The sequence below is a fragment of the Eumetopias jubatus genome, unplaced genomic scaffold, assembly GCF_037043125.1.
Source record: "Eumetopias jubatus isolate StellerSeaLion01/CBP00866 unplaced genomic scaffold, mEumJub1_p1.0 scaffold_12, whole genome shotgun sequence".
Lineage (NCBI taxonomy): Eukaryota > Metazoa > Chordata > Mammalia > Carnivora > Otariidae > Eumetopias > Eumetopias jubatus.
The window spans coordinates 1,360,626-1,377,791 of record NW_028274818.1 but is presented as its reverse complement, the minus strand read 5'-3'; the positions used below and the strand labels follow the sequence as shown (position 1 = coordinate 1,377,791).

Genomic DNA, 17,166 nt, shown 5'->3' with positions numbered 1-17,166 from the left:
AGGAAAGTATCTAAGGCAAAAGAGAATCGACTTCCAGCTTCCCTATGACATCCTCTGGCAGTGGAAGCACAATCAGGTACAGGAGCCTATCTTACCAGGTTTTGTTCTTGGGGAGGGGGGCGGGGAATGCAAGTCTCTCTCTGCCTCCTTGTTTCGCTCAATGCTCTGTGCTCCCGTCTTACGAAGTATAGAGAACTGTCCCTGTGAAGGTTAGAGACTAAGAAACATGAATTTGCATCCATATCTAATGTGACCTATTTGCCTTTGCTCATACTTCAGAATAGCAGTGAGTTCCTGCTTCCGTAGGCAACCTTCTGTTATGAGTCTGGACTTTTATTTTGGTAGCGGAACTCTGTTCTGTAAGAATCCTGTTTGATGCAGGTCCCAGGAGAACTTAGATGTACTGCCAGCAGCGCTAAGAAATTTCAGGCTTTATTTTTGTTGGCTCCTTCCCATCAGTTTGGAATTTATTTTTCACATACAAAGGAGATTCTTCTACCAGAGGAAACAGGGAAAATGTTTAAATGTATACTTTTAAAAGATCTTTATGTTGGGAACTAAAAATAGGAAGGTGCTGTTTTTCTCTGCTGCTTCCCTGATTGTAAAGTTTCCCCCAGTAATTCTTAGAGTTCTTTGTAGCTGTAGCCCCAGGCCTCATGTTGAGAACAGCATCAGGAAATAGAAGTTGTCATGCAAATGAGGTGAATAGGCTCCTGACCTTTGCCAAAATTCCACCAAAGTTCCGTTTTGGAAAGCCAAAAGCAGTGGACATTCCCCTCTGCATTCTCTTCTCTGGGTGGCCTCTCTCGAATTCTAAGAGGACCAATATGTTAGATAACTGTTTCTGAGTTCGTGACCATAAAGGAGAGACAGTGCTCTGACTATCCCCACTGAAAAATGGTGGTGAGTTTTTTTTTTTTTTTTGCAGGTTAGTACACCCTCACTTAGACCACGGTGCTGCTTTTGTGCTATTACTGTAAAACACTGGCCAGCTGATCACCTCTCTTTTAATACCTTCCTTTTTTTTTTTTTTTTTTTTTTTGCCAAATGTATTCTTAATTGCAATATGAGAGCTTCATTTTCGGCCTTTCCTCTCTCCTGTATTCACTAAATTAATTGCCTTAATTAAAATGTGAAATGTGTTTTTCTAGAATACCCACCCTGAAAAGGCCAGGGTGCTCATCTGTTTAATTTCGTATACAACCCAGACCGTCTCAACAAGCCCTATGAATGTTTTCCTTTCTTTTCATAGAGGCAAATTGAGTTAATGTATCGAAAAGAATAGCTTCATTTTACAGTGTGATTTTCGTTTAAGTCTGTCCATAGCATGCACATAATTGAGAATGTGTTCTCATGAAGCTATTTCAGGTTTCTTCTGTTGCATCTGTTTCTCTCTCACCCTGATCTAGTAAGTCACTTTTTATTTCAGGGTGTAAAAAGTGATCACACCAAGAATTCCCCTCAAATGTGTCCAGTGCAGGAAGTCTTATAAATATTCCCATATGAGCAGAGCACGTGGATAATTTCTTATATTTTTAGTGATTGATGCTGCTGTCTGGCATTTGAAGTTAAATGCTATATCAAAATTTTTCCTTTTTTTCTTCTAGCTATACAAAAAGCCAGATGTCCCACTATATAAAAAAATCCGTTCAAGTGAGTAACTTGGGAGCTATTTTTTTCTGCCTTCATACCATCAGTATTCTTCTTAGCCTAGCACTTAAAAAATTATCCTCTGTGTTCACAAATTACACTTTGCTATCTTCTTTCAAGATGTCTACGTTGATGTCAAGCCCCTTTCTGGTTACGAGGCCACCACCTGTAACTGTAAGAAGCCAGAGGATGACACCGGGAAGGGCTGTGTGGACGACTGCCTCAATAGGTACTGTATTAAACTGACTTCTCTAAAAGCACGGGCTTTAGGATAGATGACACTTCTTTTGGAAGGAAAAGTTAAATAAGCTCTTTGATTTCCTCTCCTGAAGTTGCACAAAGCTATATAAAACCTAATTGATGGGCTGTCTTAATCTTCTTGGGCTGTTATGGCAAAATACCATAGCCCTGGTGGCTTAAACAGCAGAAATTTATTTCTCATCATTCTGGAGGCTGGGAAGTCCAAGGTCAAGATACAAGTATTTGATGTCTGGTGAGGACCCACGTCCTGGCTTATAAGACAGCCACTTTCTCCCTGTGTGTTCACATGGCCTTTCCTTAGTGGGTGCTTGTGGAGAAAGAGCTCTCTGTTCCTCTTCCTGTACGGACACTAATTCCATCATGCAGTTCCTACCCTTATACTCTAATATAAGCCAGTTGACCTCCCAGAGACTCTACCTCCAAATAACCATTACACTGGGGGGCTGGGGCTTCAACTGTTAATTTTAGGGAGACACAAGCATAACGGAGTAACAGAAAAAGAATGAGATTTAGGGTCTTAACATACCTCTTAATTACTTAGGAGACCTGAAGAAAGTTATTTAACCCCTCTAATAAAAATAGTACCTTCTTTAGGTGGGGCTGTGGGTGAGGATTTTATGAGACAATGTTCATAAAGTATTTAGCATAGTTTAGAAACTTTCCGAGCTCTCCATAAATGGTAGCCATAATGAGGGAGTAAGGTAGGATGGTGGCAGTGAGAAGGAAGAAAGGCATGATGTATTCTGAAGAAAAACTGGGATGGTGAACCATTAGCATACACACATAGATGCACATGTGCTGACTGGGTCAGTGGTGCTGATGAGAGTTGGTTACGCTGTTGTCAGAGAATGGAAGTATGAGGTCTGGCTAGTTTGGGGGTCAAAACTATGATTTTAATTTGGAGCGATTAAGTTCTAAATGATATGGAGATTTCAAAATGGAAAAGTTTGGATAGAGACTGAAGAATGGAGATCTGATTTGTTGGTTTTAGTAACGTAAGCAAATGTAAAATGTAAAAAAGAACGCATGAACTTTACATCAGTGCTTCCTCTTCTAGATAGTTTTCCTGGCTAAAGACAACTGCTTCCCCAGTCTCTGGTCAACTGTCCTATGGGCTAAGGGAATCGATGTTTTAGTAGCTCCTGTATCAACATGGCAGCTGGTAAATTCTGCCTTATACCACATCATTGTTAATTCACGTGTTGTACATACACGCATGGTTTCAGGAGTCATGGCTGCTGGCCTCGTCTGTGTTGTGCACTGATTTTTCTTCACTCACAGATGTTTTATATATATATGTACTTTTTTTTTCTTTTTTGGTCTTTTTTTTTCTTTTTATATATATATACACTTTTACATAAAAGTGTTATCTTCCATAGGTTGATATGCCCTAATTTGCCATCCTCCAGTGGTTCGGCATTCAGATTATTCCCAGTGTTTTGCTATTAAAAATCGCACTACTGTAAAACTGTGTAGACTCCTTCTTTTTTTAACCCTTAAGATGTACTCTCAGAAGAATTATCTGTACAAACTATATGAACATTTATATAATTCTTACTATATACTATCCAGTAGCTCTCATAAATTAATGAGTTAATTTGGAGTATCACCACCAGGATATGAATATACTCTCTTCCCTGTAGTTCCACCTCCTTTAGGCATTCGTATCTAGCTTTATTTTCGGTGCTTTAATATCTCATTGGTTTAATGTTGGGGAATATATGTGTTTAAAATTGCTTAAATTTGCATTCCTTTATATGCTAACATTACTGTTTTTTTATATGGTATTGTATTGTCTATGAAATTGCCATAATATAGCTACCATCTCATTGGTTAGTTCCTCTCTTTTTCACAGTAGTCTAATGAGATAGGTAATAGTTTTATATTTTATAAATGAAGGATCCTAGAGTTTGGATAGTAAGTTGCTCCGTATCATATACAACACTTAAGTGACAGAATTTGAACCCATGTGTGTTTGATTCAAAAGTCTTGTTCTTTTCACTGTATACACTGCTTACTGTGTAAGTCATTAGTCTTTTAATCACATGGAACTGAAATCTGAATATTTACCTTTACATAATTACATTAGTTGTCTTGTATCATTTTTGTTACTATGGGTGTCACATTTGTCCTTTCCGTTGTGTTGTCTTTCTTAAAAAAAAAAAAAAACCAGATACGGTGCTGCCAACTTTATGAGAATATGCACCCTACAGGGGCACCTGGGTGGCTCAGTCAGTTAAATGTCTGCCTTCGGCTCAGGTCATGATCCCAGGGTCCTGGGATCAAGCCCCGCATCGGGCTCTCTGCTCAGTAGGGAGTCTGCTTCTCCCTCTCCCTCTGCCCCCCCCGCCAGACAAACAAACAAACAAATAAATAAAACATGAACCCTACATATTCATGCATCTAATGATGAGATGATAAATGCATAAATACCTAAGAAAAATCAAAATACATTATTCAGTGGATGCTTTCGTATATATTTAAAAGCAACCCACATAAAGATTTAGTTAAATGGAGCTACCTAAAATGTCTTTCCTGTCTTGAATGTGTTCAAGGTTTTGTAAATATTTGTGGGGAAAACTCAAATATCTGTAAGATCCAATTTTATGTCTATATAAGGTTCAAATAGCCCAAAGGAAACTGAATTCAGGACTGTTTTTGAAAATAAGTAATGGGTTTTTATAAAATATTTTTAAAACATGGCCTCTTCTAAACAATTTCTAAGAATCATCAGTGTTGTTTATAAATTCTATAAGATCTTCCCTAGTTAATATTTGTGTCTGCACACCATCCATATCAAACCCCTTACAGCTCCAGAATATTCCACGTTCCCTAGAGCAGAGTCTCATAATTCATTTCAAGCTGCTTTTTAACCCTGTGCCCATTTGTTCACAGCATGTACAGAGCCCACTTTCTCAGTTCTCACAACAACAAATATGTTGTATAACAAAGCCAAATACTTAGGGGAAGATAAAAGTATATTGCCAAGTAAGCCTTGTAATGCTACCAGAAGGGATTACTCTTTGAGTTCACATGCCACAAACTGAACATCGGGTCCCTGGCTAACTCCCTGTTAGATCCTGTCTGTGCTCCTTTGTTGAGTACAGTTTACTTCCTCTTACCCCCACAGTGAGAAAGAATCTCCAGGATCCTTCACCTTTTGCTGCAGAAGAGCAGTAGGCCTTCAAATTCTTGGTCCCCAAAAGTAGGGAGGATCCTCTCCCCTGCCTCCAAGGCTTACTCCTTCCTGAGCTGGCATGATTTGTAGTGGGAATATTTTTCAAGTGAAAACCTGTCTCCACTCACAGGATGGTCTGACATCTGTAACAAGTTAAGTCAGTCACACTAGTACACTTGCCAGTGACTATTAAACATTAAGTCTCACCATGTGAGGGAAAGAGCTTTCCAATCTAGGTCTATATTTAGAAGGAGGAAAATTCTCTAGTCTTACAATGAACGGCATTATGTGGCTAAAGATAATGGCAATTTATGCTGTAAGTCAACAACTTCACATCTTAGTTTGCAACATCTACTTTCAGATTTTGATAAGTTTACAGTTTGTTTTCCAGGCACAATGAATAGAACCATGTTTTACTTTTTACGTAAAGGAGTTATCTTGATAATTGAAACACATGGAGTATATTTCAGTGCCTTCAACTCCAGAAACCACAAATTTTCAACAATTGAGTATTCTCCAGCAGAAATTTTTTAAAATTGATTTCAAAATCTCTTTCATCTCAGGGCATCTGGGTGGCTCAGTTGTTAAGCATCTGCCTTCGGCTCGGGTCATAATCCCAGGGTCCTGGGCTCCAGTCCCTCATCGGGCTCCTTGCTCAGCGGGGAGCCTGCTTCTCCCTCTCCCACTCCCCCGGCTTGTGTTCCCTCTCTTGCTGTGTGTCTCTCTCTCTCTGTCAATAAATAAAATCTTTTGAAAATAAAATAAAATCTCTTTCATCTCAGGGCACCTGGGTGGCTCAGTTGGTTAAGCGTCTGCCTTTGGCTTACTCTGGTCATGATCCCAGGGTCCTGGGATTGAGCCCCACATCGGGCTCCCTGCTTAGCAAGCAGGAAGCCTGCTTCTCCCTCTCCCTCTGCCTGCCTGCCACTCCCCTTGCTTGGGCTCTCTCTCTGTCTCTCTCTCTCTCTCTCTCTCTCTCTCTCTCTCTCTCTCTCTGTGTCAAATAAATAAAATCTTTAAAAATTAATAAATAAAATCTCTTTCATTTCAGCACTCTGTTATATTTTAGTTCTTTTATCCACATAAAGCTTACTGTTTTGTGTGTTTTGAGGTATGATGAAAATTCTGGTGGGGTATTGTGAAGAGAGGGTTACAATTGAAACTATGAACATGAACGAGCCTTCTTTTTTTTTTATTTAAATTCAATTAATTAACATGTAGTGTATTACTAGTTTCAGGGGTATAGTTCAGTGATTATCAATTGCATATAACACCCAGGGCTCATTACATCACATGCCCTCCTTAATACCCATCACCCAGTTACCCCATCCCCCCATCCTCTGTGAATGAGCCTTCTAAAGATAGGAGGAACAGGAATGTGCCATGAAAGGTAGAGAGGGAAAAAAGGATTTCTGGTTTTCTTTAAAAAAAAAAAAAAAAGGATTCGTTATCGGAAAGGTGGGAAATCCATTATCCTAAAAGATCAAGAAGGACAGCATTTCCATGAGGGGTGTTCAGTTGTGTTCATTCAATGAAGAATTCATTAAAAGAAAGAACAAAGGTGGTGAATTTGACAGTAACGCAGTGTCTTTCTCACAAATTAAGCTGACTGTCTTGATTGAATAATCCCAGTGTGGATACTTCCTCTGCTTACTGCTCATTTATGTGATTTGACACTGTGTGTTCTGCCCTTTAGATAAGGATATTTATTTGAAGGATGGCTATGAAAGTACTTTATATTATAAAATGTTAAATGCTTTTTTTTACAGGATTTATGTTATGGGGGTGTGTGTGTGTGTGTGTGTGTGTAATATAAAATATAATGTGATATTCTGATCTACCATTATATTCTTGATCCTCCCTTGTTTTAATCATGATCAGTAGCCTTACTGGGATTCTAAACCATACACCAAAACTGAATGGCTTCTCTGAAAGATCCAGAAATGTAAAAAAAGAAAGCAGTTAGAAGTCATGTGCATAACAGCTTTTCTCTGCTATGTTGAGAATATTTTGCTTGTTAATTCACTAGAGGTTATAAATTCAGCTAGTATAGAGACTGGAAGTGTTATTTCAATATGGAAATGTCATTTACACTAATGAAATGTAAAATCCTTATAAAATGACAGTGCAGGGGTACCTGGGGGGTTCAGTTAGTTGAGCATCTGCCTTCAGCTCAGGTCATGATCCTGGAGTCCTGGAATCGAGTCCCACATCGGGCTCCCTGCTTAGCAGAGAGTGTGCTTCTCCCTCTCCCTCTGCTCCTCCCCCCTGCTCATGCTCGCTGTCTCTCTCTCGCTCTCAAATAAAATCTTAAAAAAAAAAAAAAGAAACTGTGCAAATGTACTGAACTATATCCTTAAAAATATTTATAGTGTAAAGTTTATGTGTGATTTTACCACAATTTCAAAAGAAAAAAATCTGTAAATGCCCGTCAGCTACTTCAAAATAAGAATGCTATGTAATCTTCAAATTATTAATTCCTCTATGGGTTGTAGTTTTATTGTTAGCACAGAGCTAAACATGATTGTGTTTACCCAGGATGCTTAGTGGACAGTTAGCTTAATCTGTTCAGCGTTTATAACTTGACTTGGAAATTTTCAGTATTATTAAGTTTTGAAGTTGTATACTCTTTGCCCTTGTGAACCTTGTTAACTAATCCAACCTTTGTTAAAATAAAAACAATGTATTTTAAAACTTCCTATAAAACAAAAATGGGTTCATGAAGGCATATATAATATTAATTGACATACAATTATCCCTTTTCTTTCTAGAATGATCTTTGCTGAGTGTTCCCCCAACACTTGCCCCTGTGGTGAGCAGTGCTGTAACCAGAGGATACAGAGGCATGAGTGGGTACAGTGTCTAGAACGATTTCGAGCTGAGGAAAAAGGTTGGGGAATCAGAACCAAAGAACCCCTGAAAGCTGGGCAGTTCATCATTGAATACCTAGGGGAGGTTGTCAGCGAACAAGAGTTCAGGTACAGTGATGAATGATGATACGCCAATAAAATGGCAGAGGTACCAGATTAGAATGAAAAATGGGAGATTTCAAATTTACTTTCAACTTAATCATTAATTGACTTTTCAATTCTTCCTCTCCTCTTTAGGAACAGGATGATTGAGCAGTATCATAATCACAGTGACCACTATTGCCTGAACCTGGATAGTGGGATGGTGATTGACAGTTACCGGATGGGGAATGAGGCCCGATTCATCAACCACAGCTGTGACCCAAACTGTGAAATGCAGAAATGGTAAGGAAGCAGGGGAAAGTGAAGTCACAAATCCAAGAGAGCAGAAGGCATTGAGGGTATCAAGAGATGAGTCTTCCCGCAGTGTGAGTCAGCTTACACAAGCACCTCAGGCAATTCCCTGTTATACCAGAGCCTCCAGGCATAGAGTCAGCTGCTGCTATTTCTTCACTTCATCTTAACTACTCCCAGAAAAATATAACAGTATATATGATAATATAATAATGATAATATAATAATGCCAATACCTAATACTTATCAACTGCTTACTGTGTGCCAGGTACTGTGTTACATGGTTCTTCTCCTGTGAGGTCACTCAGCATATTTATTACATGCCCACTGAATTTGTCACAGTGAGAAACAAAAATAAGTAAAATAGGTAAGAATCTAACTAAAAGCAAAAAATTACATCTAAAAAATTCAAAAAAGATAATAGAAGATTCTGGGAAGATGGTGGAGTAGGAAGCATCAGGAGTCCCTCTCCCCTTAGATAATTACACTGGTAGAATCTGTCTGATGGAACAATTTTGGAGTCTTTTGAAGACTTGCAACTACTAGGGGAAGGCTGAGATGGTAAATTGTGGTTCCTTTTAGTCAGTTTAGTCAGTTTCAGCTCAGAACAGTAGCAGCTACCTGTGCCCTACCTGCAGCTACATGGCAGGTAGCTATGCAAGCATTCCAACAGCTTGCACACAGATTGCAGAAGCTAGGATGAGTAAGGAGGACCCTGTCCTCTAAAAATGGGGAATCTGGGCTCTGATTGCTGCTTCTGATCACAGAGGTGCAGACAAAGATGGGCAACCATTGTGGTGGTGGTGGTCCCTCCCACCATTGTTGTAAGCCCCTCTCCTGCCACATGAAGTGACTTTCAGGAGATTTGAAGGGCCAGGGCCCTATTTTCTTCCCCTTCATTTTCCACTTTTTTTTTTTCCCTTTTGGGGGCCAGAAATTAAAGATTAGGACATGTGAGCCCTGGGGAAGTGGAGAGAACCTTATTTCCAGACATACCACATTATTAGGTCCAAATTTGCAGTGTTCAAGGAGAAATCACAAGGAATGCAAAGAAACAGGAAACTATGGCCCATTCAAAGAAAAAGTAATAATTCAAAAGACTCTGTCCCTTAAAAAGACTTAATGGCAAATAGGTTAGACAAAGACTTTATAAAACAAAAGCCCAAAGATGCTCAAAGAACTAAGGGATGATGTGGAGAAATTCATGACAATGACGTGTGAGCAAAATGGAAATATCAATGAAGAGATAGCCTAAAAAGAAACCAAAAACAAATTCTGAAAAGTACCATAATTGAAATGAAAAATTCACAAGAGGGATTCAGAGGCAGATTTGAGCAGACTGAAGAAAGAACCCATGAACTTCAAGATACAACAATGGAAATTCTCAAGTCTGAGGAACAAAGAAAAGCACTGAAGGAAAGAGAACAGACCCTAGAGGACCTCTGGGACACCATCCACCAGACCATCATATGCATTGTGGGTGTCCCAGAAGGAGCAAAGAGAAAGAGGCAGAGAGAGTATTTGAAGAAATAATGGTTGAAAACTTCCTAAATTTGATGGAAGACATGAATATAAATAAGCACAAAGCTCACTGAACTCCCAAGTAAGATGAACTCAAAGAGACACACAGCAAGAAACAATCAAACTTGCAAAAGATAAAGAGCAGATCTTGAAAGCAGCATTAGACAAGCAAATCACATACAAGGGATCCTCAATATTATCTGCAGTTTTCCTACCAGAAGTTTTGGAGGCCTGGGGTGCCTGGCTGGTTCAGTCAGTGGAGCCTGTGATTCTTGACTCAGGGTTATGGGTTTGAGCTCTATGTGGGACATAGAGATTACTTAAAAATAAAATCCTTAGGGGCGCATGGGTCAGTAAAGCATTCTGCCATTGTCTTGGGTCGTGATCCCGGGGTCCTGCAATTGAGCCCTGCATAAGGGTCCCTGCTCAGTGGGGAGTCTGCTTGTCCCTCTGCCCCTCCCCCCGTTCGTGCTCTCTCTCTCTCTCTCTCTCTCTCTCTCTCTCTCTCTCTCTCTCTCATCTCTCTCAGATATCTTTTAAAAATAAGAATAATCAGGTCTTGCGGTCGCGGGCTTACACCGAGTACGCCCAGCCCGCCCTCTCTGCGGTGCCTCAGCCCCGGTGCGCCGCCGCAGCCCATGAGGAGAGTCGGCCGGGCGGGCCAGCATTAAATTGGAAAGATGTCCCTGTATGATGACCTGGGAGTAGAGACCAGTGATTCAAAAACAGAAGGCTGGTCCAAAAACTTCAGACTTCTGCAGTCTCAGCTTCAGGTCAAGAAGGCAGCTCTCACACAAGCCAAGAGCCAGAGAACAAAACAGAGTACAGTACTTGCCCCAGTAATCGACCTAAAGCGAGGCGGCTCTTCAGACGACCGGCAGATCGTGGACACCCCCCCGCACATCGCAGCTGGCCTGAAGGATCCTGTTGCCAGTGGATTTTCTGCAGGAGAAGTTTTGATTCCATTGGCTGATGAATATGATCCCATGTTTCCTAATGATTATGAGAAAGTGGTGAAGCGCCAAAGAGAGGAACGATAGAGACAGCGGGAGCTGGAAAGACAGAAATAGAAGAGAGAGAAAAGAGGCGTAAGAACAGACATGAAACTAGTGGGTTTTTGAGGCGACCAGATCCAGATTCTGATGAAGATGAAGATTACAAGCGAGAGAGGCGGAAAAGAAGTATGGGCGGAGCTGCCATTGCGCCACCCACTTCTCTTGTAGAGAAAGACAGTTACCCAGAGATTTCCCTTATGAAGAGGATTCAAGACCTCGCTCCCAGTCTTCCAGAGCTGCTATCCCTCCCCCAGTACACAAGGAACAAGACAGACCCAGATCTCCGACTGGACCTGGCAACTCCTTCCTTGCCAACGTGGGTGGCACAGTAGCACATAAAATCATGCAGAAGTACGGCTTCCCGGAAGGCCAGGGTCTGGGGAAGCACGAGCAGGGCCTGAGCACAGCACTGTCCATGGAGAAGACAAGCAAGCAAGGAGGGAAGATTATTGTGGGTAATGCCACAGAGAAAGATGCATCCAAGAAGTCAGATTCAAATCCATTAACTGACATACTTAAGTGTCCTACCAAAGTGGTCCTCCTAAGGAACATGGTTGGTGCAGGAGAGGTAGATGAAGACTTGGAAGCAGAAATCAAGGAAGAGTGTGAAAAATATGGCAAAGTTGGAAAATGTGTGATATTTGAAATTCCTGGTGCCCCTGATGATGAAGCAGTACGAATATTTTTAGAATTTGAGAGGGTTGAATCAGCAGTTAAAGCCGTTGTTGATCTGAATGGGAGGTATTTTGGTGGACAGGTGGTAAAAGGATGTTTCTATAATTTGGATAAGTTCAGGGTCTTGGATTTGGTGAAACAAGTCTGATTTTAAGAACTAGAGCACGGGTCATCTCCGATGATCCTTAAATGAGCTGCAGGCTGAGCAGAGAAGGAAAAGACGTTAGCTGGCCTGTGTGGCTGCCGCGTACAGAGACTCTTGGAAGGACTTCTAAGATATATGTTGATTGATCCCTTTTTTATTTTGTGGTTTTTTAAATATAGTATAAAAATCCTTTAAAAAAATAAATAAATAAAATAATATAAAATCTTTTTTAAAAAAGTAGATGACTTAAACTCTCCAAGTGACAGAATGGAATTCAACGTCCATTTATGATAAAAACTTTAAACAAAGTGGGTATAAGGGGACATACCTCAACATAATTAAAGGCCATATACAAGAAGCCCACAGCTAACAACATACTCAGTGGTAAAAGTCTGAAAGCTTTTACTCTTGAGATCAGGAAAGGATGGGACACTTGGATGGCTCAGTTGGTTAAACGGCTGCCTTCAGCTCAGAGCATAATCTCAGGGTCCTGAGATCAAGCTTCACATCAGGCTCCCTGCTCAGTGGGGAGTTTGCTTCAGATCAGGAAAAGGACACTCCCACCACTTTTATTCAACATAGTACTGGAAGTACTAGCCAGAGCAATTAACCAAGAAAAAGAAAATACATCCAAATTGGAAAGGAAGAAGTAAAACCGTCTCTATTTGCAGATGACATGACATTATACATAGGAAACCATAAAGACACTACAAAAAAATTGTTAGAACTGATAAGGTCAGTTAACTGGTTGCAGAATACAAAATCAAAATATCAGACTCAGGGGGCGCCTAGGTGGCTCAGTCGGTTAAGCAGCTGCCTTCAGCTCAGGTCATAATCCCAGGGTCCTGGGATCGAGCCCCGCATCGGGCTCCCTGCTCAGCAAGGAGCCTGCTTCTCCCTCTCCCTGCCTCTCTGCCAACTTGTTCTCTCTCTGTATCTCTCTGCCAAATAAATAAATAAAACCTTTAAAAAATATATATATATCAGACTCAGTTGCATTTCCACACTCTAATAATGAACTATCAGAGAAATTAAGAAAACATTCCCATTTGCAAAGCAGCATAGAAAATACCTAAAAGTAAATTTAACCAAGGATGTGAACGTCATGTACATTGAAAACACTAATAATTCGTTAATGAAAAAAAATAAGGCTCAGTGGAATGGAAGAATTAATTATTGTTAAATAATATGCTCGTGGAATGGAAGAATTAATATTGTTAAAATGTCCATACTGCCCAAAGCAGTCTAAAAATTCAGTGCAATAAAAGTCAAAACTTCAATGGCAAATTTCAGAGAAATTGAACAAAGACTCCTAAGATCCCGAATAGTGAAAGCAATTGAAAAAGAAGAATAAAGGTGGAGGCATCTCACTCCCTGGTTTCAAACTATATTACAAAACTATAGTAATCAAAACAGTGTAGTATTGGCTTAAAAATCACATGAATGTAATAGAATCGAGAGCTCAGAAATAAATGCATGCTTGTATGATCAATTAATTTGCATCAGAGGAGACATGAATATGTAGTACAGAACATGCAGTCTATTCAATAAATTGTGTTGGGAAAACTGGACCCCTCCCTACACCATACACAGAAATCAAGCCAAGATGTATTAAAGACTTGAAGGTAGCACCTGAAACCATAAAATTCCTAGAAGAAACCATAGGGGATAAGCTCCTTGACATCATTCTTGACGAGGACTTTTTGGGGTTGACCCCAGAAGCAAAGGGCAACAAAAGCAGAGCTAAGCAAGTGGGACTACATCAAATTATAAAGTTTCTATACAGCAAAGGAAACCATCAACAAGATAAAAAGGCAACCCACAGGATGGGAGAAAATATTTGCAATACATATATCTGATAAGTAGTTAATACATAACATATATAAAGAACTATAACTCGGTAGCAGCAAAGCACATCACTACCAATTCTACAGAAATACTGAGGATTATAAGAGAATGTCACAAACAGTTATACGCCAGAAAATTGGATTACCTAGTTGAGATGGATAAATTTCTTGAAACACAAAACCTACCAAGAGTAAATCGTGAAGACATAGAGAAATCTGAACAGACTCATAACTAGTAAAGTGATTGAATCAATAATCAGAAATCTCAACAAAGAAAAGTCTGGTCTGAACCTGATGGTTTCACTGATGAATTCTTCCAAACTAGTGCCAATCCATCTCAAACTTTTCCAAAAAAAATTAAAGAGAAGGAAACACTTCCTAACTCATTCTGTGAGGCCAGCATAGTCTTGATAACAGAGCCACACAAAGACTCCACAGGAAAACTACAAAGCAAACCAGCATTCTTTATGAACATTGATGCAAAGTCCTCAACATAATACTGGCAAACAGATTTTAGCAGCATATTAAAAGGATTATACATCCTGACCAAGTGGGATTTATTCTTGGAATGCAAGCATGGCTCAGCATCAGAGAATAGACCAATGTAATATGCCACATTAACAATATGAAAGGGGAAAAAAACCATCATCTCGATGCAGAAAAATCATTTTACAGAATAGAAGGAAACTACCTTAATACAGTAGTCCTTATCCACAGTCTCACTTTCCTGGATGTCAGTTACCCGTGGTCAGCCTTGGTCTAGATAGAAATGATCCTCCCTCACAGTGCCTACATCATTCACTTCACTTCATCTCACTATGTAGGCATTTTGTCATCTCACATCATCACAAGGAAAGGAAGAATGAGTATAGTAAGATATTGAGAGAGGGGAGAAAGAGAAAGACCACATTCATTTAACTTTTATTACAGTAAATTGCTATAATTGTATTTTATTATTGTTCTTAATCTCTAACTGTGCCTAATTTGTAAGTTAATCATAGCTATACATGTTTAGGAAAAAACATAGTATATAGAGGGTTTGGTTCTATCCACATTTTCAGATATCCACTGGGGGTCTTGGAACATACACCACACAGATAAGAGGGGACTGCTCTAAGAGTCCTATATGAAAACCCACAGCAGGGCACCTGGGTGGCTCAGGTGGTTAAGCATCTGCCTTTGGCTCAGGTATGATCTCTGGGTCCTGGGACCAAGCCCATGTCGTGCTCCCAGCTCAGCAGGGAACATGCTTCTCTCTCTCCCTCTGCCCCTCCCCAGTGCTCATGCTGTCTGTCTCTGTCTCTCTCAAATGAATAAAATTTTTTATAAAAATCTTAAAAAACCCACAGCAGACAATTCCCAGTAAAGATGGAAAGCTTTTCCTGTAAAGTCAGGAACTACATAAGGATGCCCACTTTTGTACTTCTATTAAACATAGTAGAGGTTCTCATGAGAAAATTAGAAAAGAGAGAGAGAAAAGACATTCAAATTGGAAGGGAAGAAGTAAATTTAACTTTATTTGTGTATGACATCTTATATGTAGAAAATACTAAAGACTCCACAAAGAAGTTATTAGATCTCAGAATTAAATTCAGCAAAATCACAGGGTACAAAGTCAACACACAAAAATCAGTTACAGATTGGTCGAGCCTGAGCCAGCATGGCGGCGCCCATGTAACCCGGTTTGTGCCGCAAAAGGGACGGCGGCCGTGGTGCCGGCCCCGCACGGTCACAAGTCACCATGCTGAGGACGGTGCGGAGGGTGCTGAGGTCGCTTCGGACCCAGGCAGTGGCCCAGGCCCTAGTCCTTGGGCTGCCGGGTGGAGCGTGTGCCAGGCCTCCCTCCCTCCAGTGGGGCCTTCCCTCTCCTCGCAGTGTCATCCTCCCGGCCGTTTGCGGATATGCCACCCAGAAACCAGTCCAGCCCAGCCAAGAAGATGACCTGCCCCCTTCCACGCTGCTCAAAGACTACCAGAACATTCCTGGAATTGAGAAGTTTGACCATGTCGTGAGAAGACTCTTGTCTTTAGAAATGGCAAACCAGAAGGAGAAGCTAAAAATCAAGCAACAGCAGCTGATGAACAAGATTGTGGCAAACCCTGAGGACACCAGCTCCCTGGAGGCTCGAATTGTTGCCTTGACTGTCAAGATCCGCAATTACGAAGAACACATGCAGAAACACCGAAAGGACAAAGCCCACAAGTGCTATCTGCTGATGAGCATCAATCAGAGGAAAAGGATGCTCAAAAAGCTCCGGAAGACCAACTACAGTGTCTTCGAGAAGTTATGCAAGGAGCCGGGGATTGAGTACATCTCTCCCCCTCTATACCACTGGAAAGGACACCGACGCTGGGCAGCCAAGAAGGCCCTGTGCATTTGGGTCTTCCAGGAGGTACAAAAGCTCAAGAAGCAAAAAAGGGCCTTAAAAGCTAAAGCAGCAGCGGCCCAGAAACAGGGCCAGAAGAACCCAGAGAGCCCTTCCAAAACTGGACCAGAGGCAGTCAAAGAAAACCAATAAATTTTATTTGAGTTCTGTCAAAAAAAAGTTACATTTCCATACACAGTGAACAATCCAAAAAGGAAATTACAAAAACAATTTCATTTACAATAGCACTAAAAAGAATAAAATACTTAGGAATTAACCAGTGAGGTGAAAGAATTGTACCATGAAAACTACGAAACATTGCTGAGAGAAAAATAAAAAGGGACACCCTTGTGGCTCAGTAAAGCGTCTGCCTTTGGCTCTGGTCATGATCCCAGGGTCCTGGGATCGAGCCCTGCATCGGGCTCCTTGCTCAGCCTCTCCCTCTGCCTGCCTCTCCCCCTGCTTGTGCTTGCTCTCTCTCTCTCTGACAAATAAGTAAAATCTTTAAAAAAAAAAAAAAAGGGGGGGTGCCTAGGTGGCTCAGTCGTTAAGCGTCTGCCTTCAGCTCAGGTCATGATCCCAGGGTCTTGGGATCGAGCCCCGCATCGGGCTCCCCGCTCAGCAGGAAGCCTGCTTCTCCCTCTCCCACTCCCCCTGCTTGTGTTCCCTCTCTCACTCTCTCTCTGTCAAATAAATAAAATCTTTAAGATAAATAAATAAAAAGAAAAAATTAAAGACATAAATTAATGGAAACACATTCCATGTTCATGTACCATAAGACTTTATATTGTTAAAATATGAACACCCAGAGCAATCTACAGATTCAGTACAACCGCAGCAAAATCTCAAAGACTTTTTTTGCAGAAATAGAAAAACCCAACCTAAAATTCATATGGAATCTTAAGGTTCCGTGAATAACCAAAACATTTCTTAGAACAAAACTTGAGTCATACTTCTTGATTTCAGAACTTAACTACAAAGTTACAGTAATCAAAGCAGTGTTTTATTGGCATAAGGACAGAATGATAGACCCATGAAAGAGAATAGAGAGCTCAGAAATAATCCCTCACATACGTGGTCAAATGACTTTTGACAAGTGTGCCAAGATCATTCAATGGAAAAAAAACAGTCTTTTCAATAAATGGTGCTGGGAAAACTGGACATCCACATGCAAAAAAATGAAGCTGGACCCTTACCTAGCACCAT

At 40.6% G+C, this 17,166-nt stretch overlaps 1 protein-coding gene and 2 pseudogenes across 4 annotated transcripts in view; all 3 read left to right on the top strand.

Annotated features, from left to right (window-relative positions):
- Positions 1-17,166, top strand: part of ASH1L (ASH1 like histone lysine methyltransferase) — a 196,500-nt gene that overhangs the window by 152,774 nt on the left and 26,560 nt on the right. For all 4 annotated transcript variants that reach the window (XM_088016902.1, XM_088016901.1, XM_028090032.2 and 1 more), the window contains 5 exons: positions 3-76; positions 1,608-1,653; positions 1,771-1,879; positions 7,861-8,067; positions 8,197-8,343. In XM_088016902.1, the coding sequence (XP_087873028.1) occupies positions 3-76; positions 1,608-1,653; positions 1,771-1,879; positions 7,861-8,067; positions 8,197-8,343 (583 nt within the window). The remainder of the gene's footprint in view (positions 1-2; positions 77-1,607; positions 1,654-1,770; positions 1,880-7,860; positions 8,068-8,196; positions 8,344-17,166) is intronic.
- Positions 10,522-11,942, top strand: LOC114198573 (splicing factor 45 pseudogene; annotated as a pseudogene).
- On the top strand, positions 15,337-16,141 carry LOC114198574 (small ribosomal subunit protein uS15m pseudogene; annotated as a pseudogene).